General features: G+C 42.1%; 1 protein-coding gene across 8 annotated transcripts in view; it reads right to left on the bottom strand.

The window, feature by feature from the left end:
• Nucleotides 1–9,009: 9,009 nt before the first annotated feature.
• The window catches only part of OTUD7A (OTU deubiquitinase 7A), a 151,904-nt gene continuing 133,240 nt past the window's right edge, over nt 9,010–27,673 (bottom strand). For 7 of the 8 annotated variants that reach the window (XM_063345785.1, XM_063345784.1, XM_063345783.1 and 4 more), the window contains 3 exons: nt 22,606–22,720; nt 22,272–22,356; nt 9,010–20,299 (listed from right to left, as the gene is read on the bottom strand). In XM_063345785.1, coding sequence (XP_063201855.1) covers nt 18,866–20,299; nt 22,272–22,356; nt 22,606–22,720 — 1,634 coding nt within the window. In that variant the 3' untranslated portion in view covers nt 9,010–18,865. The remainder of the gene's footprint in view (nt 20,300–22,271; nt 22,357–22,605; nt 22,721–27,673) is intronic. The other variant, XM_063345789.1, reaches the window with a different exon arrangement.

Genomic DNA, 27,673 nt, shown 5'->3' with positions numbered 1-27,673 from the left:
TGCTTTGGGCAACTCAGAGAACAAGATTCCATTAAACAAGCTTGGAGGGGAAAAAAAAAGGGAAGAAAAGCGATCTGAGAAAGCACGAGTGGGGTTTTAGCCAAGAACAGGCCCCAAAAGTCTGCTAACGAAAACTAAACGCTGAGCTTAGTAATAACTCTACCTCACCAAGAGAAAACAACTCTAATTGATGCCTCATCATAATTGTAAATAAAGGCTCAACCTGTCCTACCTGGCTGGCGCTGGCAGGAGTTAGATTCAATCCTTGTCTCCCACTGGCTGGCACAACTGTTGAACAGGAGAAGCGGGGTTGGCGTCAGGGGCTGGGCTAAGGAGGCTCCCAGAGGCTCTTGCTGGCAGGTCACTGCTGAGCTGCCGTTCCTCTCTGCCTCTCCAGATAAAGGTGCCTCCTGGGCACAGCGCGCAGGTCGGAGCCTGCAGTGCGTGCAGGGTACACCCCCGAGGGTCGCAAAGGCTGGCACTGCCCAGGCCGGCTTGGACAGAGCTGGCCCGAGTGTTCTTCCCAAGTACAGTATAGAAAAATGAGAAAGGAGTACAGAGTAGGGCAATTTTATGTCATTTTCTGGAGAGAAAAAGGCGTAAGGTGCAAAATCTAAAGGGGTTGTAGAGGAAGGAGTAAGATAGCCCATGTGGCAGCATTTCCAACAGACTAGAAGGTAAGGCATGTCAGCGCGTAATAAACGGGACTGTGTGTCTTTAAGAGACCAATGTTTGTGCTTTCCCATGCTCTCCTATTGTGGAAATAACTTTCTGAGTCATTTCTCTGATCCTGGAGACAAACTGAACAGACACAAAACATAACAAAACACAATAGCAACGGGAAGAGAGAAATTCCTCCACCCTGCCCCCCTCCCACCGCACACGCAATTTACGTCAGCCATCTGAACGCACTCAAAGCCACCGAGTGGAAGAGAAACAAGGCGCAGCCCGACAGTGTTGTTTGGAACACACTCTGTGAATCAAGTTCGCCTTCTCCGCCACTGCATAAACAGTTAAAACATGAAAGGCACGCTTCCCCAGTCTGTTACTTTTAAATATCTTATCCAGTCTCTTTGGTTAAAAAGTCTTACCTTCCAGATTTTCCACAGACAGTGCGTTGCAACAGGAATTTGATAGCTTTTTTAAACTTCAAAGCTTTGCACTTCAAAGACCCTGCAACTCTTTCTCCCAAGCCTCATGCCCCACCCTCTGCAAAAAAGATGTCAGTTTGGGGCTCTCTCTCAAAATGCCCCGTTCGGAAGCTCACGTACATCTAAAAATCAACATCACAACGATGACCTTCCCAGAGGGCAGTGATGAGATGGGCACCCCCACAAATGGCTGGCCCCGAACCCAGCCTATATCAAGACTTCCTACATGAAAACGCAGAATCACCACGCGTCAGACGCAAGACGAGTCCATTTTCTCCCTTTAGCCTCTATTACTGTGCTGACAACAATCTCAAACCCTTTGATATCACGGATGACAAGGTCCCATGAAGTTGCAACCTTTTTGGAAGTCATAAAACAAATCCCAAGGTTTCCCACTCTGGGGCTGCCGTACGGACTGCCGTTCGCAGCCCGCTGGGAGGAAGAGGGTGAATGGAGAGGCAGAAGGAAGCAGCAAGTTGTGCTCGGGGGTGGCAGTGCCTCCCCTGCGGCGTGGGCTGGCTGCAGGAGGCAGATCCTGCAGGAGACATGACCTACATCCACCGTCCTCCCTGCGGGAGAGGAGACGCTCCCAGGGCTGCGGGTGTGGAAGCAGCCAGAGTCCTCCACAGCGCTTCCAGCTTTCCCCGAAGGTGGATCGGGGATGGTTTCCCCTCAACGTGCCCTCACGAGCAGCTGCACCAAATAACGCGGGTGAGCCAGCAAGAGGCGAGCCCGGGAAGCGGGAACTGTGGAGGGTGGGACTGCACAAACAGCAAGGCTGGGTGAATACATCAGGCCTGGCTCTTGGCTTCCCTCTAAGAAACCTTCCATTAAGGCTCCGCTGGGTATTTTTGGACTCCACCTGTCTATTTTTAGGAGGGATAATGAATGCCGAAGGAAATAAGGAAAAAAAAATAATCAAACTTTAAGTCCAAGAATGGAAAATTTGGTATTCTACACAAAATCACTATGATTAAGAAGGACTAAAAAGGAAGAGTAACGTTTCAGCAGTAAAAATATGTTACCAGTCACTGTAAAAATTGTATGTTACGTGGTGCTTGCGAAGAGAGGGGAAGCATTTCAAGAAGACAGCGCTTCACCACTTCACAGTTATTAAATAGGAGCGAAGGCACAGCTGAATGCCCGGCTCTAAGACGCAGCTGTCCTGCGGCTGCGTGTCCGTGCAGCGCTGAGCTGTGCGGAGGCTCCCAGCCCCTCCGCCTGCCTGCCGGGGTCTGCCGTTGGGAGGGGCTGGCTGGCACCCGGAGAAGGACGGGCACAGGCTCTGCTCGGCGCTGTGCATGAAGTTACGCGGCAAGAGGAAAATCACAGCCAAGTTGTGTAGCACCCTCGCCAGGTCCCTAAAAGAATCTGCCTGAAGTGCAGGGCTATTATAAGGCTAGAAAATCTGTTACATGAACTCAGATGGGAAGTCCTCAGGAAAAAAAACAACCCGCCCTCTTGGAGATGGGAGACAAAACATGATGGAATAACGTGGGCAATGCTTTCAAAATTCAGCTGTTATTTTACTGATAGCAATGGTTTAGATTCACATCCCTCAGCCTTATGACAGAGCCTTCTATCAGTGTTAATGTTACCATTGCCTGTGGAAGAAAAAAGCCTTTCCTTATTCACCTTCTGGTCGTGCGTTCACATCCCATCCCACTTCGAGCAGCAACTGCTTCAGAGCAGGGCCTCCTTGCTTGGCTGCTCAGCATCTTCAGCACGGCGCCCTGCAGCCAACACAGGCGTGAACGGCATCTTCGCCCTCCTCCAAGGAAAAACACTCTGGCTCCCTACTACCCAACCACAATCCACATTCACCTTTATAGTCCCACACATTTTTATACTGTAGGATCATCTCATCTTAGATCAAGCCCAGCTTGTAAATTCCCAACACCACAGGGAACATTTGTGTGAACGTGTCGGGGGGCAGCAGTCAGTATCCACAGCAGTACCTCCCTTTAGGCGCCTCTAAAAGATTTGCCCCTTTGCTTTGGGGAGTATGACACAAAAACTATCTTTTTAACTTGGAACTGCCATTTCCTGTAAGCATGACTGTGGCCTGGGAAGGGTTGTCCCTAGGAAAAATCCCTGTGAATTCTCCAGGGAGACCTTATAGCGGGTTCCCAGTACCTGAGGGGGGCCCACAGGAAAGCTGGGGAGGGGCTGTTTGCAAGGGCATGTAGCGACAGGACGAGGGGCAGTGGTTTTAAACTAGAGCAGGGTGGGTTTAGATTAGACGTTAGGAAGAAGTTCTTTACACTGAGGGTGGTGAGACACTGGCCCAGGTTGCCCAGGGAGGTGGTGGAGGCCCCATCCCTGGAGACATTCAAGGCCAGGCTGGATGAGGCTTTGAGCAACCTGATCTAGTTGAAGGTGTCCCTGCTCACTGCAGGGAGGTTGGCCTAGATGGCCTTTACAGGTCTTTTACAACCCAACACATTCTGTGATTCTATGATTATTCAGTAGAATTTCCTAATCATACCTTTCCTGCCTGATAAACACTTGCTCCCATGTCTCTAATTACACAGAACCTGCTGGATGAGGATCTGTTTATTTCTAAGCTCAGGGAAGTAAATGTCATCTCCCATGAATGATAAAACAATTGGAAGAACAAGGACATGCTACAGAGTGTCTTTTCTAATGAATATTATTTCTAATTTTAAAAAGGTTTGCAAATGTGACAGGGTAATGAGCTACTTGGTGCTAGCCACATTGTGATATGAAGCAGTATAGAGCAAAAGTGATGCTGAAGTATTTATATTTTGTATTTCCTTTCAATTACTTTTGATAATAAAATGTTACAGCAGTATTGTCCACAAATCTTAGAAGCCCAGATTCATGAGATATTTATGCTGCAGCTAATGAGCTCCTGGCTTCTCTGATCATTTCCTCAAATGAACATGCAGAAGCCAAAGGCCAAGCGGACTGGCTGTGGTACAGGTTTCATCGGTGATCAAGATACATAGCACCCTCTTGACTGTCCAGAACTAAGCCAGAGGTACAGCAAATACCTCAAAGGCCATCAGACAGCAAAAGATTTAATTACCACATGGGAAATGAGGTGAGTGAGTTCATCCAGCTCTCAGGTGAGAAGTACCCAACAGTAGTGCTGCCGTCGCCATCCGTGGGTGCCTCTGAGACACATGCGTGGAGGCGACGGACATGGGACGGGCACCTTCCTCCTTCCCTGGATTCCGCTCCCAGTAACAGACCTGGTGCTGGAGCAGAATTAGCGCTGCCTGCCTTCCTTCGTGGATGCGTCCCACTCCCTCAGCCCTACAAATCCTTTAGTTCTGATGGCAAATTTAGAACATGCTCAGTAGCTTATTAACCAGCCTTCTGCAAAGTGCTGCTTAGCATATTAAATCCCAGCTAGGACCTGGAAATTCTGGAAAATCATTAACATCAAGTTACGTGTCAGCTTTTCAAAAAGACAGGGCTACGGAGCTGTTTAAACTTTGTTGAAAGAGTCAGGGAGTAGTTGGTTGTTTTATGTAGTCACGCATCCATAATTTGAGTTAAAGTTCGTAAACAACTTCCTTTTTTCTTTCTAATTTCTGAAGTTAAAATACTTTCTTTAAAGAAGAAAAGCAACATTTTTTACACGAACCTTCTGTCAATCCCCTAGGTGGTACATTTGCCAGTTTTATGTTTTCCTGGAATACTGTGCAGAAGACAAGAAGTCAGTAACAGATTTTACGACCAACTCCGATACCAAATTAAACTCATGACTCTTCTCTGTTCACATAAATCATGTCATTTGGAGAACGTTACCCCTAAGCACTGCAAGAAGAGACAGAGGCATTTTCCCCTGCAGTCACAGTCCCATTGCTTACCAATTCCAACCTTTCGTACTTACCTTCAAATCAAGTTCAGTTCTAGAGCAGAGAAGGTGAAACTCCTCCCGATTGCTTAGGCAGGAAACCGGACTTCAAACCTAACATGGCTCTTTTGTATTAAGTTTATCGGTATGCACAAACGGCTGTGCTGGGGACACCCTCAAGCAGCAGAAAGTGCATATGAAATGGCAGTTGTGAGATGGATGTTGCCGTGCTGTGGGCATTCGCCGTGGGCAGGGCCGCCTGGTGACCCTTGGGGACAGCTGACGTCCGAAGGGCCAGCAGGACACATCCGAGCTGAGGGCAGCGTCTGCCTCGGGAGGACGAGGCTTGATCTATGGCAGTCTCCGATGGCACGGGCACGGACGTGTGGAAGCAAGGATCATCTGGGAGGTTTAACAACAGGTTTCCTGGGGACAGACTGGATGCTTTGCTCGCTCTGTGCCGAAGAGCGAGCTTGCTGCTCCTACCCATCTCACAAAGGCAGGGCCTTATGTGGGCAGCTTTCTCTCCTCTACCTATGGTAAATGTACTCAATACTTAGTAATTAAAATGTACTCATAACCGGGTCCCACACTACCCGCTGCCATTTGCTCCACTTCCTCGCTACTCGCTTCAATTCAATGATCAGGGGGTTTTATTATAACTGTCAGATGAAGTCTAATGTGTGGTATTTTACATTTCAAAAAAACTTGAATATACCAGGACTTACATGCTGCTGAATCTTGCATGTGGATGCTTGGGTCCGCCTTGCTTTCATTCCAGTCACTCCAACCGTTTTCAACCTTTGTAGGCATCCTGAAGATGATTTACTGTGGAATGAAGAAAACAAATTCAGTATTATTATGCACAGCGCTGAGACACATGGCTTTTCTATTCAGATGGTTTCACTTCTTGAGTGAACAGAGTGACTTAACATTTTTCTGTGCAGAAAGACAGTATTTTCATCTTGCAAGTGTAAAACGGGGCAGAACAGAGGGTGGCCAAGAATCCTTTAGTAATCTCTCCAGCCCCAGGAGCTCAGGTAACTGCCTTGGCCTTTGCTTCCTCCATCAGATTTCTCTTGGTTCTTATGCTCCACGTAGCTAGATATTTGAGCAAATGCTATGATCACAGTAATAATAACCATGTTTTTGTTCATTTTTTGTCTGAGATTCATGGCACTTTCTGAGTTTAGATGAGCTGTTTAGCAGTCTTGTAGACCATTATCGTCAGCTCCCACTGTAGCCCTGGAAAGCTTGCTTTCTCCTTAAAGTCTTCATCGTCCCTCCTAGGAGACACTGTGGCATGTCAGCCCCAGTTTCTACTTCTGTTTTAGGATCCTTGTGGCCCTCTCCACTCTACCTGCCTCTGGCCTTTTTTTGTTGTTTTTAGATGGTTTTAGACCCCGAGGGGCAGCATCTGCAACGTGCTCTCCATTCACAGTATGTCCCTGATCTGCGACTCGTTCTTCCCATGCAGTAACTGATACAGATGCTTTTCAATGGTGCAATTCCATTGCCACCATTTCCAATGTACACTCAGACAAGGGAGAACGAGCCGCTACAACAGGGAGGAGAAACTAAGCTTTTCCCACATGACTGGTACTTGCTCTCGGTCTGAGTTTTATAGCTATGTTGGGTTGCTTGAACTGCTTTCATTTACTAACACTGGTTTTCCTCTTAAAATCTTTTCATAAGAGAGATTAGCAACAAGCAGCGCAAATTAAAATCCTATTTTCCAAATTTCTGGATTGCCTGAACACTTATCCATGATAGTTCCGAGCAGACAGTGAAAAGGAAAAAAATCTCCAAAACAAGCTAAGGGAATCTGAACGTTCAGGGTTTTTTGGCCAGGATGCCAATCAGGGAGGCCAACCAGTACTAGATTTCAACAAGTAAAGCCTTCTGTTGCTTTAATGTCCTTTCCCCAGCAAGTCTCAAAGTGTTTCTTGAGTGTAAATTCCAGTCCTGCAAGCAAGTCTGCCCTGTGTTTTCCTGAAGCACTCTTGGAGTTGGTAAAGCTCTAGAGGGATTCGGGAATCTGATCATATTAAACAAATTACACGGCCTTTAAATCAGTACAAAAAGTGTACACAATAATTATTTCATGTAGCACTGCAATAAAGGTAAAATAATTCCAGTATCAATCAGCCAGGCAGACAAGTTTAATATTAAAGTGCCCTTAAATATAAAAACCATATTCCTAGTAACTAATCATGCCAGTTAAGAAAACTCTTCAGCAAATGCACAGACTTGAGCAAGCCCATAACCTCGACAGAGTTAGGCGTGCTGACCCTTGGCTTGTCTTCTGTCTTTAGGTAAAGGACGTTTGAAAAGGAAGACAGGAAATCCTAACAGCAGGTTGGCATGTTAGTAGATGGAAACCTTTGAGAGCTGCTGAACAGACAGACGTGTTCAAAGATTTTTTTTGTCTCCACCCCCAAACTATTTTACTATCTGATTTATCCCTAATTCAAATTCAAGATAACGTCAAACTGCAACTATCGACGGTAAGCGCGCGCTGTGAACACAGGCACAATAATAAAATGGTTAACATGGAACTTGAAGCAAGAATGAAAGAAGGATAACAATAAAGTCAGTACTATATTATAAAAAACTATTATAAAAAATGTTTTTAAAAGTTATATTATAAAAAATAGGCCCTTTCAAACCTTTTTAGATGACTTGAAAATATCAGAGGTTTAACTGATGTATAATTAATCACCAATACACTGTCTCAAGAAAGTGCCAGCCCCATGTTAATATTTTATCAGTCTCCCAGGGAAAGTGCTTAAAAGAATTATTAATAATATTAGGAGATTAAATGGTTGGATGCTAATACAGAATAATCTGGATTGCTCAGTAAACTGGGCACAAACCAACCAAGTGGTTTTGATATAATCAAAATTAACTCAGGCATTTAGGAAAAAAACCCAAGAACTTTGTTAGACTCACCAGATGGAGGGCTGTATGTAGCTCAGGAAAGCAAGGACCCTGAAAAATAGTAGGTCAAAGAGCAGCTGAATGTGAGCTCCTTGTATGGCCAGAAAGAGTAGAGACATCTTTGTGAATAAATTATACAATAATTTTAGTTGGGAAATCAATTTGTACTGAAACGCAGATGCTATCAATTCTTACATAGAATCAGAGACTAATTCAGAAGAGGCTGGCTGAGCCTGCGGCAGAGCCTGCCCGAATTCAATTCATTCTTGCTGGGGCATACATCACAAAAAGCTTTCAGTCTCTCTCAGGTATCTGCAGATCAAGGGGGACGTTCAAAGGCTGGAGGATACCTGAAGCACAGGCATGAGAAACACAGCACTGCAGGAACGGGAAACACGTCTTTGCAACAGCCTCGGAGAGCAGGATCTGCTTAGCCTGACGCAGAGGGCTAAGGGATGCCCCCCTCGAGGGTACGAGCAATTCCAGGGCAAGAGACAACTCAGTCAGACAAGAGTGAAATGACATCCAAAGGCAGAAATGGGAGTGAGGCAAATTCAGCTTACAAACAAAAGTGTTTTTTTTAAAATGGCTAATTAACTGTTGGCACAACTTCCCACCTGTTATCGTGACTTCTTCGGCACTTGGGATTTCTCTAAAGAAACGCTGTAGTTCCAAACCAGTTGTTTGACAAATGTCCTGCCAGCCGCCTGATCACGCAGGCACGGATCTCCCGAGGACGGCGGCAGTGACAGTGCCCACAGCAGCGCCCCGGCAGGGCAGCACTGCCCCTCCTCGCTTCCAGCCCAGGAACTAGGAAGGCTCCGTAAAAACGAGCGACAAACAGGCCTGGCAGCGCCTCGTTTCTGGCTTTGGCCTCAGGCCATCGGAGTTACCCAATTTATGCAAAGTAATTTTGCTATCAAACCGCGTGAACTTTATGGCGGCAGGTGAAAGCTTGTGATGAGCCAATTAACCCCCCCCGTCTCTGCGGCATGCCCCTTGCCTCTTCCCTAGGCTTTGGCGTTTCCCCGGCATAACGCTGAGGAGAGCGCCCAAAAAGCACAAACAAGAATTCAAGCAAACAGATACTTTAGAAATAAGTTAATTTTATTGAATAGGCATTATAGCTTCTCTCCGTTTCAAATAATGGAGAAGCCAATTCACACAGATTACAGAGCTATCAGTTACTTTGAATAATCTTTCATAAAAGAAAGAAATTAAATACAGTTCTGCTATAAAAAGTGCGACAGTTATAACTGGAAGTTTTTCAAAACAAAAGCAAGTTTTACTACCTATTGCAAAAATTGGTTTAGTGCTTTAATACTTTACAAAGTAACAATCCCACTGCTAAAAACAGCTCTTACACATCATCTTTGTCAAAGTATGGATCAGATTAAAAATGACATTTAAATTGAATTTGAATGGAAACTGCATGTAGAAAAGGTTCTCAAGAACTCACACTTTTCACAACAAAAAATACTCATTATCCTTTAACGGTAATTAATGCTCCTGTTTCTTTTGAATGATGGATTTAAACGTGATATGGCAGTAAGCTTAAATATGATCGACTGTTTTGTTTGCAGACAAAAGTGACTACAACCAATCGCGTCCTTAAATAATGAACAGGGAAGGGAATGGGAAAAGATAAATTCACTCCTTTCATACGGGATAAAAGTTTTCCATGAAAATGGTCAAATACAGAGAAACTTGAAAAGTCACTCCAGTTTTAAATAAATTTCTGATATATCTATTATATTGTTTAATTCCTAAATTAATTTTTGCTAAAATAGTATAAATTTATAGAACACAACAAGAAACTCAAACTCAGACTCTGAAAAATGAGGAGGATGGTATGACTACCAAGAAGTTGAATTCTTAGCCAACAAAAATCAGTGAGACTTGCTTTATTCCTTATTAACATTTACTTGAGCCCCGGTGAGAGCCAACTACTGTATTTCTTTGAAATACGGACTTCAAGTACAAATACATTTATTGTACATTTCTACGGTTTTAAAAATGCTGAGTTTGCTAGGTTATTAGAAAGAGTCACATTACCTGTCCTGATTTTTTTAAACTTTATATAATTAGCTTTGGTTATACTTGAACAGAGACCCTCGGTTAACGAGTAAATGAACTTCTATAAACTAAGGGTGTGACGTCTCTGTTATTTTAATTCTTGTTTGGGGAGACAAGCCGCTCTGTATGCAAACTGAACTGAGAAACCCAAATCTTCTTTACTGGAAAATCTATCACAGGCTTTAAGGACAAAGAGCTTTAGAATTTGTCTAAGGAAGTAGAACGTGAAAGGGAAAATGTTAGCAATAGCAAAAAAGATGTACAATTTGGGGAGGCGTACTATTGTACTCTTATACAATAGTAATAGTAAAGTTATGATGAATTAGCTAGATACACCTTTTGTGTATAATAATTCAGACTGTCCTTCAAGATTTGCCCTTATCTGAGAGGCATTGGGTTTTAACAACACAGGATTCTGTAATAAAAAAAGGTAAAATATACTGAATGGCAGAAATACATGTAAACAGCACTGATATTTTCAATGTTTCATTCAATTTTTGCCATACAAAAATGTTAGTCACAAGAATCAATGAGAAAGAACGAGGAATTCCAAGGAGAACAAAGTCTCTCTGCCACACAACAGCCAACTTCAAGGCATTACGAAAGTTTATAACAGAATTTTACATTTGAGAAACTGCTTCATAGCCGAATCATGGTAAGACTGGCACGTTACAAACGCAACCAGGAGCTAGCAGAGCAACGGGCTTGGAAAAGACACAGAAGTAGTTGCTCCTCCCCAGGAAAGAGCACGCACCTAATCCAGATCACTGGGAGAGAGTTTTGCACAAAACCGTCAAAGCGGGCCTGGAATACTAGTGTTGGGAACTCCTAGCTGCTTAGGTCTATGTGGCTAATTCCGTTCATTATTTAACCGAGGCTTACATCCTGTTTGTTCTCCTTGGTTTACGGTGAATGAACAGAGATTGATATGTGCATGCAAAGCTCCTGGAGCGGCTCCAAGGGAAAAGCATTTGTACTGTACACGCACCTTGTGCATTATACAAAGACAGTATTTACAGTACTCAATCTTGAGCAAATAAAAAATAAAATCATTGCTTAATTTCCGTTAGTATTAAAACATAAGTGCACACAATTTGCAAAGTTTAGAGACAAGAGCGCTTCTGTCACGCCCACATGGCTGTGTTTCAATTCATACCTGATTGCAAGCCCATTCAAAGGAGACGCAGGGCACTCTCAGCCCGAGATGCCACGTTTTGCTGCTACATCTCCTGCACATTTTAACCAAAAGCATGGGGAAGAGTCTTTGTGTTACTTAAACCTGGAGGCAATGACAACAAGGCTGTGTTCCACTTCATCTTTACTGCAAAGATACTGTTTAGACCCCACGGCCCAGAGTGAACCGAATCTGTTTTAAAGGCTGTTTTGGCTAGGTTGGCCACGGCGCTCAGCCTCCCGACGTACTGTCAGGCTTCACCGGGCAAAGCTTCTGTGCCAAAGGGTTCTAATTTTATTCTGTGGCAAAGCAGTTACACGGGATTTACCTTAAAAGGTGGGGTTTACCTCTCAGTTTGCATGAGAGGGAAAGTGCAACTCCAGTGTAACTCCATTTTCATGTTTATATTGATTTTGCATGTGAGCAAAGGAAGAACTGGGTCACTGTCATACAAGCTTATGCTTTACACTTCCCCCCTTCCTTTTTTTTTTTTAAAAAAAAAAACAAAACCCCAACAAACAGCATTGGGAAGGGGCAAAATGACAATGAAATGCACAACTGGCACACAGGAGTTAGGCACTGTAGTTCTAACACTGGATCGTACTTTTGCAATCTCAGATGATTCTGCCACTCGAGTAGAATTTCCTTTGTTTAAGAAGGGAAGAAAACTTTTTCTCTCCCTTCTTCCTCAATAGCAAACTCTACAGCAAAGTACGAGACTACATTAGATGCAGAGATGAACGGCAAACCAACATTTCCCCATTTCCCCAGAATACAGGAAGATCTACAAAACTTCCACTCTTGACAGGAAATAGTTTCTGATACATCTTAACTGTTTTACCTCTCTTTAGTATTTTGGTGCCGTGGTTACTCCAGCAGCTACCACCGTCTCTCTAGTTTTACCCTGCCTCCTCTTTTGACAAAAGTTTCCTGACACACTGACACTGATCAAACAATTACAATTTTTTAAAGAAAGATTTCTTTAAGATTCCAGGCTATTCAGATGACTACACGTGCAGTGGGGTAGCCTCACAGCAGGCTAGAGTGGGTCACAGTCATGGTTAAATGAGGAAGTGGGACAGAGGCTGCATCCAGTTAAGTGACTCTCAGTCCCCAAAGAGTCATAATTTTAAGGCTGTTTGGAACATGGTGGCTTTTACCCATATCGCATGTTCCCCAGTGCAAATGTGCATCAGCCGTTTCAATTCTCTTGGTACAGTACGTGCATTCAGGTAATGGGAGATAAAACAGCAATCGGAACAGCATATTCACTTGAGAGGAAAAACAAACAAAACCAAACAAAACAGAGTGATCATGATATCCAAGAAAGAAAAAAAGTCTCTCATCCCCCCAAAATCAGTGGCATACACCAGTCCCCATTAAGAATGTAACAAACACAGAGTGAATACGGTGTTTTGGTACAAGGCAAGTCTCTCCATATTCAAGCAATCACTTTATGAATAAGCCAAATTATTTGTTCACATGTGGAAGATCACTAAGGAGAAAATGTGAATTCCATTGACTGAAGAGAAGTGTAGACTACTAAAGAAAAGACCTGAATATGCGTTGGAGTAACGCTCGCTGGATTTTCTGAAACAAAGAAAGAGCTTTTGCTCCCACAGAACTTGATGCTCAGTACATCTTAGAACCAGTCTATTTATTAGGAGAAACCTAGATGCAGAATCTTAACATTAGGCATCCAGATTTGAAAATTTTGGTTGCAGTACAGACCTTAATAGTAATCCTGGAACAAACAAACAAACACACCCCAACAAACTAAATCACAGAAGTTAACGAAATTTTAAAAACTACACAGACTCCTAACTTAACATATGCATTAGTTTGCAAGGTCTTTTTTGCATGGTTCATCAGTAATTGATATGTACAGTACACAGAACTATGAAGAAATTAAATCTGAACACTTTAATCTGCAAGAAGCTAATGCATATTTGATATACATTAAGACACAATGTATCAGCCAATTAAAGGATGACATTTCTATGATCTAGAGCGATTTTCTTCCCACAGATGCTAAATGATTGCATTGGTTATTAATTCTTGATTTTCATTTTGAAGGAATAATAAATCTCTGGGTTTTTTTTTTTTTTTAAAGTAAAGTACTCTGACGGATACAGGGTGTCTTATGAATGGTGCGAGTCAATCAATATCTGTGTGGAAATGTTTCGTTTGGTAAGAAAACTCTCCAGATGAATTTTTATTCAGAAGCTGCTTATAAAAGTAGCTATTGGTAGGGACTGGAAGGAAGAGTAGAATTAAATAGGGAGGGATAGTGTTGTACCAAAATATATAAAGAAAAATTTAAAGCTTTTCAATTAAAAAAAATTTGTATATTCAACTGGCATTAGGTACAGATGTGCACAACAGACAGAGCAGTTAGAAACAACAAGTACATTTACAAAGCTTTCTTTTCATGGTTAATATCTACCAGCATTTCTGAAGGTAACCTACTAAAATTATGACCCTGTTTATAATAAAGGCGCAAAATATTGCTCTGTAGCATATTTCAAAATAATATAAAAATAATTTCTATATTACAATTTAAACTTGGCTTGTAAAATTCCAACATAATACAGCCTTAAATCTACAAACAGAACATACTTACAAACACCTTTGTGTTGTTTTCCTCTGGTTTTTAACAATATAGTATTTTAGTCATATACACTGGAAATTAATGTGCAAATTAAAATAGATACTAGTGTCTGTTACTGAAATAATTTAAATTCTACGCTATATACTGTTTGGTGATCCTCTGCGTAAGCTGCCATCCCCTAAAACAAATACTCTTCAAATACACCGACAGAGACTTAAAATACACTGAGCCGAAAAGCCATCTACAATCAGCATCAGTTATTTTGCTTCTCTGGACCTATGTTTATTTGAGATTATTGTGGTTTCTATTAAAATACGGGCTTTTACCTGTGCAAAACATTCCCAGTGTTATGAAGACCGTACTCCCTTACTAGCTCGTACCTTCCCGTCCAGCCTGCAAGCGTTTTGTGTGTCTGCAAAGCACCTGGTTTAAGGCCCCGTTACTAACGGGATTCCATCCCCAGATTTCAGAGGACAGCAGATTCAGCCCGAAGAAGCCACAGGCTTCCCTCCCTCTACTCCTCAGGCAAAAATTCTCACCAGTTCTCTCATGGGAAGAGTGAGGTCAGGCAGCCTGAGGGGAACAAACACTGGCTAAAGGCTCAGGCCTCGATCCCACAAACATTTATATTTTTTCTTGACAGCTGTGTTAAGTTTCTGAAAACAAGCGGTCTCCTTGAATTCAAAGGAGACTATTCATATTGGTGAAGTTGAGCACCAGTGTAGCTGTTTGCAGAGTGAGAGAGTTAGAGGGCAGTATTTGTCAGATCTGTGCTGTGCATTTTTCGATATCTACACATTCATCACACGAGGAGTAGGTTACCCGGAATACGCCCACGTGTACAGGGACCGGCACTGCCTCAGCAGACTGCTTTCATCTGCAGTCCAACGTGCGCAAATCCACATTAAGCGTCTCTCCTCAATGCTTTCTGTATCAAGTCATACTGCTCACATCACCAGTTTTGCAATTTAGAAAGGACGACTCTGAAGACTTCACTTGGCCTATTTGACTTCTTAAGAAATAAGCAACACAAAACTCTCCAAGTACAGCATCTTCCTTTCACCGATCCCTTTGACGTTACCTTTGACTTAGGAAGAAGGAACTAATGGCTAAAGAAAGCTGGGTCACACGCTGTATTTCCATTGCATTTATAAAACTTAATGAACCGTAATAACAAAAGGTTAATCAATTGGTTTAAAACCCAAAGTATCTGAAGTTACTTTTGATAATCTACACCACCTTCTTCTGAATGAGCTGCTTGTTAGCCATATGCTACAACTGATACCCACATCTGAAAAAATACTTGTAAAGTCTAGCAATAGTTTATTAACTCTTTATAAAGCATTTAAAATGGAACTTTAATATAAAGTGTGACTGAAACCCATTATGTATTACAGGCCTCCTCTGTTACGAACAGACCTTTGTATCAGAGTTTATGAACAAAGTAAAAACAATTGCATAATAGGTTTAAGCCTTTTTTAAATTAGAAAAATTGCACATTCACACATTAAAAAAATTCCAGCTTCCTCCAACCTAAATATCTCCTGGTAATTTTGGATCTATTCGAGGAAGGCGTAGCCTACCCAGGATTTAGTCTGTACTTTTGAAATCTGGACAACAGTGGTAAGTGTTGAATCATTATCAAGGAGAGAGGGGAAAAAAGCACATACAAATGCAAAAATATAGATGTTTGTTGCAGCCACTTGAGCTAACAGAAGAAATGAGTCAGGTCCTCCAAACCCCAAACTGATTTCTGCACAGCTGGGACTGAGTGGTACTTCTAACGAGCTCTGGAAGGTACAGGGAGGGCAGCGCAGGCACAGAAAAGGACTTGCTTGCCTGTGGGCTACATAAGCTTTCAATTGAAGGAAAAATAAACCAAAAGAGCCGTCAAAGGTTAGCCATTTAGTGCAACAGAAACACACATTTGAAGACTATTCCCTCTCATGCCTAGCTAAGGAATGACACTTCTTTCAGCGCTGGTGAATGCAACTCATAAGCAGTTGGGAATTTTCTCTGAAAAAAACAAGTAGAAAATTTGCTCTTACAGCTAGACCCTGCTTTTAATGGAACAATCACTTCTTTAGGAGGAGGCACCGTGTCTGTATGTCTGGACTGTTAAATACCAATTACCGTATCTCCTTTAGACAACTGCCACAAACTGCTCAGAAATAGAAAAAACCAACTCCACGCAGCATTACTTATAGAGATAAAAAGATAACTACTGGGACAAGATGGGTAGATTTCAACCGGCAAATTGCCTTGTAGGCATGCAACAGGCACAACTAAAAAGTGTTCTGTCAGTATTTCATGTAACAGATACTTTAAAATGAGCAATCCAGTAGGGGCAAATCTGAGCGACTTGAGGTTGACAGTGAACACTGAAGTTTGTTATCCCATATGGTCAAGCCTATTATTATTCAGAAGACCAATTAATTTTTTAAAATAATCTCACATACAGGCACAATCTATTCAACAATTTAGAACAGAGCCATTTGTCTAAATATGGACCAGCTGTAAAACTCTTTCTTTAGTGAGTAGTAGATCTTAAAAACATACTATAGAAACAACTCCTTTGCAAAATGGGAAACAGCAAATTCTCATGGTAATTGCTTACTTTTACGTATGTGCTGTTATTTTTTTCCCCTCATTCAGAAAGGATACAACTGACTTAAATACATGGTCTGGCATAGTTTGCTGCTAATGTAATATTTCTTAAGCACAATTTTACATCAGAGCAACTGTCAGAGTATCAAATGCTACTGCTACTCTAATGCTCTAAGAATTCTTAAATATTTCTTTCTTTCATGAAGTTTTATCCTGTCCATTTTCTCAGTCTCAGCAACAAATACAGTCAAGTATGATACTTCATTTGTTTTAAGCTGATCTGGCTTGGTTTAGCGTAATCTGCAATCACAGATTTCTTTGGCAATAAGAACTTAAATGTAATCACAACAGCTAACCAGAAAAGGACACTGCTGACCAGCGTACACGACCGGAGACGTGGGGTTTAGAATGCGCTTACCTTCGGGACAGAGGTCACACGGAGTTTTAACCTCTCATTAACATCTCAGCATTTCCCTTTAATGAAGGAATGCAAATTCAGTAACATTCAGTGGATGCTCAGTATAAGGCAAGAAATAAGAAGTACAGGTCTGGATTCATGGAACAGCTAACGTGGCAAAGGCCAGGACTTTTTAGGAGTGGCCAACAGGCTTATTTTGAAACTATTCTTTAAACCTCCCATTCAGCAGAAAATCCAAACATACGGTCGATTTTGAGTATGGGCTCAGTTCCACAAATTTCAGTGGGGCATTGGCAAAAACTTAGGTGCTTTTCCTGAAAGCCAGTACACGTCAGCGTAAGTTTGTGTATCTTGTTTCACAGACTACTTTACGCTTGGTTTCAAGGCTAAGAAGGATGAACTGTACCCAAGTGAAATGGTGCCACCCATGTCAAGAGTAAAAATTGGGGTACAGCAAAAAAGAATTGGAAGCAAAGACTCTTTGGCAAAGAATCTTCCCTGTGCAAGCCATAAAAGTGCTATTCCATAATGAGTAAGGCAGAACTCATTTTCTGCACCTTTAGGTGGCAGGATAAGCAGTCTTGGAAGCTATTCTTCACCTATTTGTGGAAAAAGAGCTCTTTTAAAAAAAAAAAAAAAAAAAAAAGACAGGTAGACAGTAAACGAGCCATAGCTGACAAGTGTAACAACACTAAAGATCTATTCTTACTACGTTATGCCAGCTGATGGCAGAGGGGTGCAAAAACAGCAAGCACTATATTAAAGAAGACTTCCTAATGTCATACATCTCCTTGAACAGTATTTGCTATGTCTGCTTTCAGAAATGTTTCTACGAGCCAAGTTTTATTTCCAAAACTATTGCAAATAGTTACATAAATATTTGGATATCAGGCTTGCGCCAATCTGTGCTAGGAGTTGCCGTTCATACTGGAGGTATTTTATAGCCACCTTGGAACCTCCTGGTGGGTACATCACTCACTCCAGAAGACTCAAAAGTAAGTGGAATCAGCAGCCTTCAAGAAAGGCTCAGAAGTAGTTATGTCTGCAACAACTGTCACTTGATAATGTTGAGAAAGGAATAAATAAATAATGATTAAATTCATGCAATGGCTAAGGGAATCAATTGATGCAATGCATTTGTTTTGACAAGCAGTTCATTCAGCTCTAAAATGATCCTGAATTTCCCAGCTGCTCATAAGATTTTCCAAATCTAATAAAATTTTTGTATTTTATTTTAACGTTTCTCTCAAATTTAACAGCAATGAAAATAATAGTGAAATTCAGGTGCTCAAAACTGTACTATGTGGTGGTTTTTTTGTGATGTGAAGTCTTTCCAGTCATAATGTATTTTTTATAAAACCTGTTTAAAAATTCAGAACAAATAAAAGTGGCTCATCTACTATTTTATGGAAATGTAGAAATAACTGGTAAGAACTTAAAATTAGGAAGAGCTGCGGACCTCATGAATTCAGACCTTTCACTCTCATTTTCCCAGAATCATTCAACTTCAGACTAAAATGAGTATAAACATCAGTAATAATGCAATATGCTGCCATGTTAAAAATGTGCAGTATGCAAAATCACTACCCTCCTGAAAAAAAAGGCTATGAAAAATTTAGGTTTTACTGAGGAAAAAATACTCTCATAATAGCTATAGAATTTCAAATGTCTACAAGGCAGATACTACCCTACTACAACACCACATCTCCGGTATTATGACTTTCCCCTATCATTCTACTACCTGAGTGATGTCAGTGTAAATTCAGGCACCATTAGTAAATTTTTGACCAAACATATACACAGCACTGACAAAGGAGTAAACAAGCCTTCAGCTTACCAGTATATGTAAAAAAGACACTGACAAAATGGAAAATAATATTATTTTTTTTTATGATAAATTAATTCTATTATTTCCTCATTGCCCCGGTAAAGCGAAAAGCTAGACACTATTTACTCATCAATCCTTTATTCTTTTTTTAAGAATTTTTTTTACTGCAACCCAACACTGTTTACTTTGTAAGTAAGAAAATGGTAAAACTAAGTAGTCACGGAAGAATCCTCAATGCCTGTGTCCCTTGCTTTCTCTCTCCCTGCGCTTTAACTCTTCTTTGTAGCAGTATGAACAGTAATTTTCAGTCTCAGGACGACCATAAAAGGAACAGTTCTCCTTCTTACAGCGGTTCTGCTGGATGGAATATATTGGGCAAACTGTGCTTCTGCCTTGATTTTTATCATTGTTCAACCAGGTCTGAGGAGCATCCTCATCAGCATATTCTAAGCAGTCTCTGATATCACCAGTATTGAATCCATTTGTGTATGTCTGAGACTTGTGTTCTGTAGGCATGGCATAGCTGAGCGATTCCACTGTGTTCACGGTACGGATGCCGGATATCCGGGCTGGGCTATAGCTTTGAGAAGACAGTGATCTGTTTTGTTGGGGATAGGTGGCACAGGTTTTTAAGGTGCCAACCACTGGCTTGTAGGTATCATCTTGGAAGCTCGATGGCTTGGAGTTGACATCATGCAAATGGATGACACTTTGCCTTTGAACGGGTGGCGTATGGCTATAGTGGGCAGATACCGGAATGGGTCCGCTTTTCTTAGCACCATTAGTAGGTGAAGAAAATGACCCAGGAGTGGGACTAGTGCGATCCTTAAATTTTAAAACCAGTTGAGTTGTATGGCTTTGAGGCAAGACGGGTGATGCCCTATCCTGAGGAGATGTTTCTAATTTTTCTTTTGAATATGCTTCTGGCTCCAGTTTCCTATTAGATGACCCATTCTGTGCAGCCTTTTTCTCGGCATCCTTTCTTTTCTGTTCCTGCTCTGCGTTGAAGCGCTCCTGCGCGCTGGTCAGGTAATAGCCTATCATCTCCTCATGGAACTGATGCCTGTGACTGGTCAAAAGAAGGCCAGCAAAAATAAACTTTCGTTCACCCTGCATGGCAGCTCTCAAAATATTTAGGCTGAGTTTCACGTCAGTGCTGTACTTCCATGGGTCAGACTGCTTGTCAGAGAAGGACTTAGTGTTCATCTTTTCAACGGGTGAGTTGCTAGCTCTGTCAGTCGGGGATGGAGTGGTCTTCTCAGATGGAGAAGTGCTCGCAGACTGTCCAGATTCCTCTTTGCTGCCTTTTCGAGACTTAGACTTCTTCTCTTTGACTTTCTCTACCGCATCACCATTTTTTCCATTCCCTGAATTGGCTCTGCTCATTTTGCCATGCACCAGGCCTCCGAGGCCACCCATATTCTTTTTCAGTTTAATCCCCAGGGTTTTACTGAGGCTTCCTATTTTATTGGCAACCGAATCCGTCCTGTTTTTGTCTTTATCTTTCCTCTGTTTGTCCTTTTCTTTTTCTTTACTGTTTTTGCCATTATTGCCGTTGGAATTACTGCAGATGGAATCTCGGTCCGAGTCCATTGAGTCAGCCAGAGACTGAACGTCTTCCCCGGCTGAAGCTGTAGGGGATTCTGGTTGAGCCAAAGGGGCCTGCTATGGAAAAGTAATTATAATTAGATACAGCAAAATCACTTTCATACAGGGACTTGGTGCAAAAAGACCCCAAATCCAATACAGGTTTTGACACTGATTTTAAAGATACTTCTTTATTTATGCCCTGACACTTTCAACTGGTTTCTACACCAAATAAAGCTTATTTGGTTGTGCTGACTATGTATCTTGCTTGTTTCTATGGTAGCTTTTGGCTCATTTCAACCACATTTGCAGAACGGAGGTCATTCACTCAGAGTTTCTGTGAAAATCAGTGTCAGAATAATGGGGAGATGGAAGTTAGTGCTGCTGTTGAGGGCAGGGCTGCAGCACAACCTCCCTGCTGCGCAGCGGCTGGCCGGCGTACAGAGACCGGCCCCTCAACGCAATTCTGCCTCTCAGCCAGGGGCAGACAGAGAAACTAATACTGTGATGGAAGGGAAATGAGGTTCTGTTGAAAGCTGTGAGGGGGATGCACCACACAAACCTGTAGGTAGCAATATTTCAAAAGTCATCATGTTTGAACCCCAACTTATTTACATTCGTTTCTTCATTGTTCAGGTCTCTGGTGCATAAAACCAAAGGTACGATGCACCAGAGCTAAACATCTTGCCTGAAATATTAAACATTAAACTTCAGCAAGCAGAATGAAGAATACAATGAGGTGTATTCATTCTTATTGGAAATAAAATACAGATAAAACTGCTGCCAGAAGTCCAAGTTCCAACTTATATTTTAGGTAAGGTGATAAAACATCTTTCTTGAAAATGCAATAATGAGGATCCTAGGATACTTTAAAATGTGGCTGTGTTCATTTACTCCTGCAAAACTTAGTCTTGCTTTCAGGCATCATGAAGCTAATATCTGCTGCTAGAGATAAATATGAAACATTTAACTAACCATAATGATTCAGAGAAAAAAAAAAAAAGCTCTGGAGATGTATATACTTCCAGTGTAGAAATGCATGCCTGCTTCTTGTCCCTGGGTCCTCCAGTGTCCTCTCTCTCTCTGGAATCTCTGATCCCCCATCACCCCATTGGGAGCAGAGCTGTTACCCCACTTGGCAAAGGAGGAGATGAGCGCAGAAGTGACCTGACCACACTCGCCTGGCAAGTGCAAAGCAGGGAGAGGTAACTCAGGTCCCACAAGCTTCAGGCTCACAGTTTACAACTACAGGAGACCATTTTACCTCTTTTTTTTCCTGATACGGTAGCTACCACTGTAGAAACTGTAGAAAAATGCATTTTTCCCCTCTTGCAGCTTGTTAAATGCTTTCTCCTTTTGTGTTCTGTTCCTCCTTTCAAACCCCATCTGTGTAGGCTGTCTAAATCACCTCCAACCTCTCCTAGCAACCCTCTGCCTTCAAGACTAACCCCTCAATCTATTCCATGTAATTTGCAGAGAAATTTGCAGCTGACTAGGGGGCAGCTGAGCACAGTTCTAAAATAGCTTTCTGAAAGAGCCAGGCTCCCGTTCAGCGCCCGTCTGTGCCCTTTTGTCAGCCACTCTAAACTGGGAGCTGTGCAGGGGGGCGAATGTATTCCCAGAAAGCGAAAGGACTCGGGACTGGTGACCTCACAGTGGCATTAGGACAGCAAGCCAAAGTTCTCAGAAAACTATGGTGAGAAAAGGTCTATTTTAAGGTTTTTCTGAACTACACGGCCTACCAAAATAACTGACAGAAAGATTAAGCTAGAAAATACATTTCAGAACAGAGTTCGAGTTGCCAAAATATGCAAGCAACTCTGTTATTTAAAAAAAAAAACACAAAAAACCCCCAAAAATAACAAAAAAAACCAACTAGAAAAATGTATAAGCCTGATTGCAATGACAGTGAGCCATGAGTGCCTTGTCCGTGCTGCCAGGACACTCTGGTGTTTCCAGGCAGCCGGCCAGTCCAGGTACGGCCCCACACGGCACCCTGCCGTGCCCGGCATCTTTCGTCTTGGTTAGACCAAAGGGGAAGTTACCTTACCCGTGTCTCGGATGGTATTCGTATCCATGTTACATTCATATAGCTGTGTAGAAGATTAAGTTTTGCCTCAAGAGACAGAATCAAACTAAGGATGAAAAAAAGAAGGGAACAAAGAGTCAAAAACAGCCTGAAAGAAAAAGCAGTATTTCTTAACAGGGAGAGATGCAACAGCAGCCCGAATTGTGACCGCCAGATGGATACCCACCCAGGTCTTCTCCCATGTCACCAGAGAGCATGAACAAAGCCCTCTCTGTCCACAGTTCTCCCAATGCTTCAATCAGGTATGGCTCAAGACATTTTACTGCTTAACACTAAGGTTACAAAAAGGTCTTACTTGGCCAGCCTGGTGTTATCATTGTCATCTTTTCCCCACTCCCAGTCTTTCCCGGGATCGACCGCAAAGTGCAAAGGCAGTAACTTGTGTTCAGAGTCAGTCAGGGGGATCACCGCTGAAGCAGAGAAGAAACAAGGATTGGGGTGGGGGAGAACAAAAACGACAAAAAAATGAATTAGCTGGGAAAAGCAGCATAACTGGTTGAAGAAGGGCAGAATTTCAGTGTGCTGCAGAATTGTCTCATCCAGCGCACCACAAATGATTTGTACCAGGCTCCATTTCCCTATTTTGATGTTTGTGCAACAGGAGAGGACAGGTTAATACACTGATTGCTCCTTGAGTGAAAGATTGCCACCTGTGGAGGAGGGGAGACCTCTGGGAGAACAACACTGCCATTTTGTAATGCGCAATTAACATTTCCTGGAGACAGACCATTAGAATAGCAGAAAGCAGTAAAAAGTTGAAATACTCCTGCCTCTATCTCTCACACAGATGCACATAATTAATTATTTTGTCTTTTCAGTTTAGTACCTTTTTGTTTTCCACTGTCAAAGAAACAAAAATATCTTGAGAATAGCATTAAGAAACAAAGCAAAACGCAGTTACAGGGATTTGGGACTCAAACTGTGAACTAACATAATTGAGGAGCACAGATCAACATAGATACCAGTTGAGGCCTGGCTTGCCTGTAGTGGAAAGGCCACTACTGCTGTTACATCCCAGCACTACTGTCTACCTGCTCCGGCCCTTCTGCCCCTTCCCCTTGCTGATGGGGCTCTGCCTTCTGACACACGTCCTGGTGACTCTGCTCTATGCTCCGCATGCAGGGACTGCTCTCTGCTTTTACAGAGTGCCTATCATTCATCGCCCGCAAGAAACTAAGAGAAAAACACTGCCAGCTTTAATTAAAGCCAGCAATTTGGTTCCATTTCATTAGGGGGGAGGAAAAAAAAAAAAAGTAAAAGCTGTTGAGGCACTGGGTGGGATCCTCAGCATGGTGTAGGTCAGGACTGCTTCTCTGACAACCAATCAAGGAATTTAATTTTCTATACCAGAAACCTTAAGGGCTTTGTGTAGGTATTCATTCCAGCAAAGCCAGGGGGCAAAGAAACCTGGAGAAATCACCCAAACATCACAGCACTGAATTATTGAAAACTGATTGCGCTTATTGGTTATATGCTGTTTATAATCTTTTCTGCAGTTCAGAAAACATATGTTGTCACAACAGAGGTACAGCATTTTTTGGTTAAATATTGTTCCTCACCAAGCAGGACGCAGGAAATTTAATCAACGTTTTAGAGTAACACGGTGAAGTCATTATTTGGTTCCGACAATTTGACAGCAACTGCAGAATGTATATATATTTTTTCATCTTTGCAGACTGGAAATAAAAAGGTCAAACCTCTAAAAATTTCATGGAAACGTTGCCCCCTGCTGCTTATAATAGGTAATTCTTGAAATATTTTCCCCATATTAACTGCAAATATAATATAGCACAGCTGGAGTCTAATCAACTTTAGTTGCAGATACCACTGTAAGATGCAAGCACAGAAATGAATATTGTAAGAGGGTTTAGCTCCTTAAAAAAAACCATCAAGGTGAATAAATAGCAGGGAGTCTAACTCCACAGGTCAAAATACACGGTAAAGTCAGAGCTCCCAAAGGACAAGAACATAAGAAACATACAGGAGAGGTGACAACTGAATAAACTTTTTAACACTCAGTGGTGTAATACTCTGCTCCATTCAATGGAATTATTGCAACAAAGGGGGTGGCATAACTGATAACACCATTAACTGATTGTTTTTCCCAAGGAGAAGACATGTTCTGCCAATTAACTGAAGTACTAGCAGGTACTGACTGGATTTGCAACTGACCTTACAATGCAGTATCTCAGCCTTTTAAAGGAAGACGGCAACTTAGAAGAGTGCAGTTCACAACACAGCACTTCCACTTCTGGTAGCACCTGACACACAGGTACAGCCTGGTAGAGAACGGGAATGTGATCCTGATATTGGGAAGCCTGGACTAACGAACTGTCAGAGGTGAATCGCTCTCTTTGGGAGGTAAACCTCAAAAAATAAATTTGAGTTTCTTTTCTATGGACAGCTTGGAACTAACTGGTTTTCACATAGTCCAATAAATAATCATTTTTAGAAACAAATTTTAAAGGAATCCTTTTTAAAGCTTGCCGTTTCTAGTGATACTGAAAATCCATCTATTAAAATGTTCAGTGATACTCAATTTTAAAACTGATTAAAAAAGATTTTAAAATCTTAATATCTAAGTACGAAACAAAGCTTAGAGCTGATCGTCTATAGCATGTCACTCTTGTCTTAACCAATATACACACCGTAAAACATACCATCTCCATCTTCAAACAGAAATTTGTTAATTATTATTTTTCAAACTCTGAGTCAAATGTACACACATTCTAAGGGGTAGTCTGAGGTTGGTATGAAGCAATACCAGCTTCACGCAAAACGTATCTGCTAAAGTAGTGGAGTTTCCTCTCTCTCAGGGAATTCTGTTTGGTAGCTGGGCTTTCTTGTGGAATTTCCCCACATTCCTGACAGAAAAGTATTTTAACGTTAGGACTGCAAGCAGGATCCATCCCATTCATTTCTAAAGCAAACCCAATGCAGCATCTTCCTGGTGCCCAGCCACATCAGAGAACTGGCAACTTCGGTGCGGTACTTTGGGTGCACTGGGGTTTGGATGCTCACTAGCTGAAACCGCACTATTTGAAACACCCTACAGGTCCTAATGCCATACATGGGATACGTCAAAAGTGACAGCAGCTATTTCATCCGTGGCAGTTTTAAGACACACAGCGAGGACGTTCATGCCGTTCCTCAGTTGGGTGTATTGCCTTCTGTGTGGCAAAGTCATAGTGCTTCCCAGCGCTCAAGTGTCATTATTAATATTCTATGAAGAACACCACTTTAACTATTTCTGAAAATACTAGTAAAAGAAAGTGCTGACACGGAGACTGACATACTGCTGTTAAAACCCACTGTCACACCTCTCACACTTGTTCAAACTGATGGTGGGCAGCTGTATCGCCGCTGGCCGCCTGACAAAGCACGGGAGCGTGGGAAGCTCCGAGTTCAATGAAGCGGTCTCAGGGGAGGTTGAGAACTGGTCTTTATTTTCCATAAACAAAGATACAAAACACCTGCATAAGTATAGCCTGCATGAATGCAAAAGCATTTATAGGTTTGCAATCAGATGTTGTGAATTTCAAAACAAGAGGGCCTTCAGTGTCCATCGGAATGCCAGCTGTGTGCTGGTAAAGAGAAGACAGGTCAAAATGTATTTTAAATCCTCTCCAGACAAGAGGGTATTAGCATGTTTTCTCTCTTTGTATACATTTTATATTAATGCTCGAAATGATCTGATAAACAACTATATGCCAAAGCAGAACTTCAAGCGTTCTCATCAGCATTTATTTGACCACACATATTTCACAAATATAAGACGTACTGTCTCCTCCACAAAACAGCTTCTTGGCAGCTTAAACCCGTGCGTATGTACACGCAGAACTTCAGACAGCTTCAGGTGCTGCTCCCAACACCCAGTTACGTGGCTACAAATACTATGACTACAAGTTATGAATGGCCTGGCTATCAGAGATGCTCCTTTTAAGGAGCTGTAGCTCTGAGCTCCCAGCTGCATTCCGATAGTTCAAAATCTGGCCACGTACTGTGGCACCTGTGCCGTTGTCTTCCGACTCGTACAACTGTGGCTCTCCCTTCCTCTCTGCCAAAGCTGCCAGCATCTCTATGCTGACAAGGTACAAAAAATAAGCATTATTAGAGCATCCTTGTGCCAATCTACTTCCTGCCACAGCATTTGAAGGACAATAGCAGTGCTGTGTGAGCTGTTGGGCTGCTGCAGCCTCTAACGGCAGCCAGCTTGGCAGCTGGAGGCTGAAGCATTCACTTCATCCCAGACTTAATGCCAAGTGCTCTGTGCTGCTCCACGGAACTGAAGCCCATGTATTCAAGGGCCTACAGTAAAACATGTAAAATCGGATCATACAAAACAAATACTATTCTAATTCAACAGCGCTGATAATTAGCCTGGATGAACTTATACATGAACAAAGCCAATACTAAATGTTACCGATGCTATGTTGGATACTTGGTAGTTTTTTCTCTCCCAACATCTTTCCTGTGTGACTCCAGGTGTAGGAAAATCTTCCAGAAAGACAGTTTCTGACCACAAGAAGTATATTTAACATTGTTGCTAGCACTTGTGGGAGAAATCAAATATGCGACCTTGTCATCAAACCCAAGATCTCGCAGTGTGTACTTAGCAGTAATATATGGCTTGTAATATTAGGAGTATTTCAGTAGGTGGCATCAAGGTGTATCACTGAATGCTTTAACACATACTGAGCAGCAGGGTCAGAGGAGCTGAAGCTGAGTGTCCCTCACTGCCTTTTGTCAGCCCTGTCACTTGGAGGATGCCACAACAGCAAAAGGTTTGGTGGGTGGCAGCTACTCTATCTGCGGAGTTATTGTAGATACAGTTAAGTTCTCTGTATTTAATATTTATACACATAGGCTCTTCTAAGACCCCTGATAATGAAGTACTCTATGAAGGCAGATAGATGTGCCTGAAATAAGTGAGGTTACTGTCAGTCTACTGATATTATTCTGATCCCAAAGGTTAGAAAGGAAGAAATCACTCTGCCTACTCCAGAAATTGTCTTGTTCCACCACCAACGGAACTCGGACCTGAAAAGGATCAAGACCAAAGACATGGAGGCATGTTGTACAACAAGACAGCTCTACAATTTGTAACATAGACATATGCGCAGGAGCTGCTAACTTAATAGCATGTTGACGTTACAGTCCTGGCTGCAGTGTTTCATCAGCAACTACCAGCAGCGAAACAGTATCCTTAAAAAGGCTTTCCAGAACTCTTACCTTCCCATTCATATCACATTACTGCATTCAAATGGTACGAACTTGCTTTGCAGGCTTTCATTTTTCACAAGGTGTTTCACATCATACCTCGGTGTACTGCTTTGGAAACAGTTCCTGTGTGAAAAGCACTT

This window comes from Chroicocephalus ridibundus, chromosome 9 (assembly GCF_963924245.1).
Source record: "Chroicocephalus ridibundus chromosome 9, bChrRid1.1, whole genome shotgun sequence".
Classification (NCBI taxonomy): Eukaryota; Metazoa; Chordata; class Aves; order Charadriiformes; family Laridae; genus Chroicocephalus; species Chroicocephalus ridibundus.
Note: the sequence above shows the minus strand (reverse complement) of the source record. Positions and strands in the feature narration are given on the sequence as shown.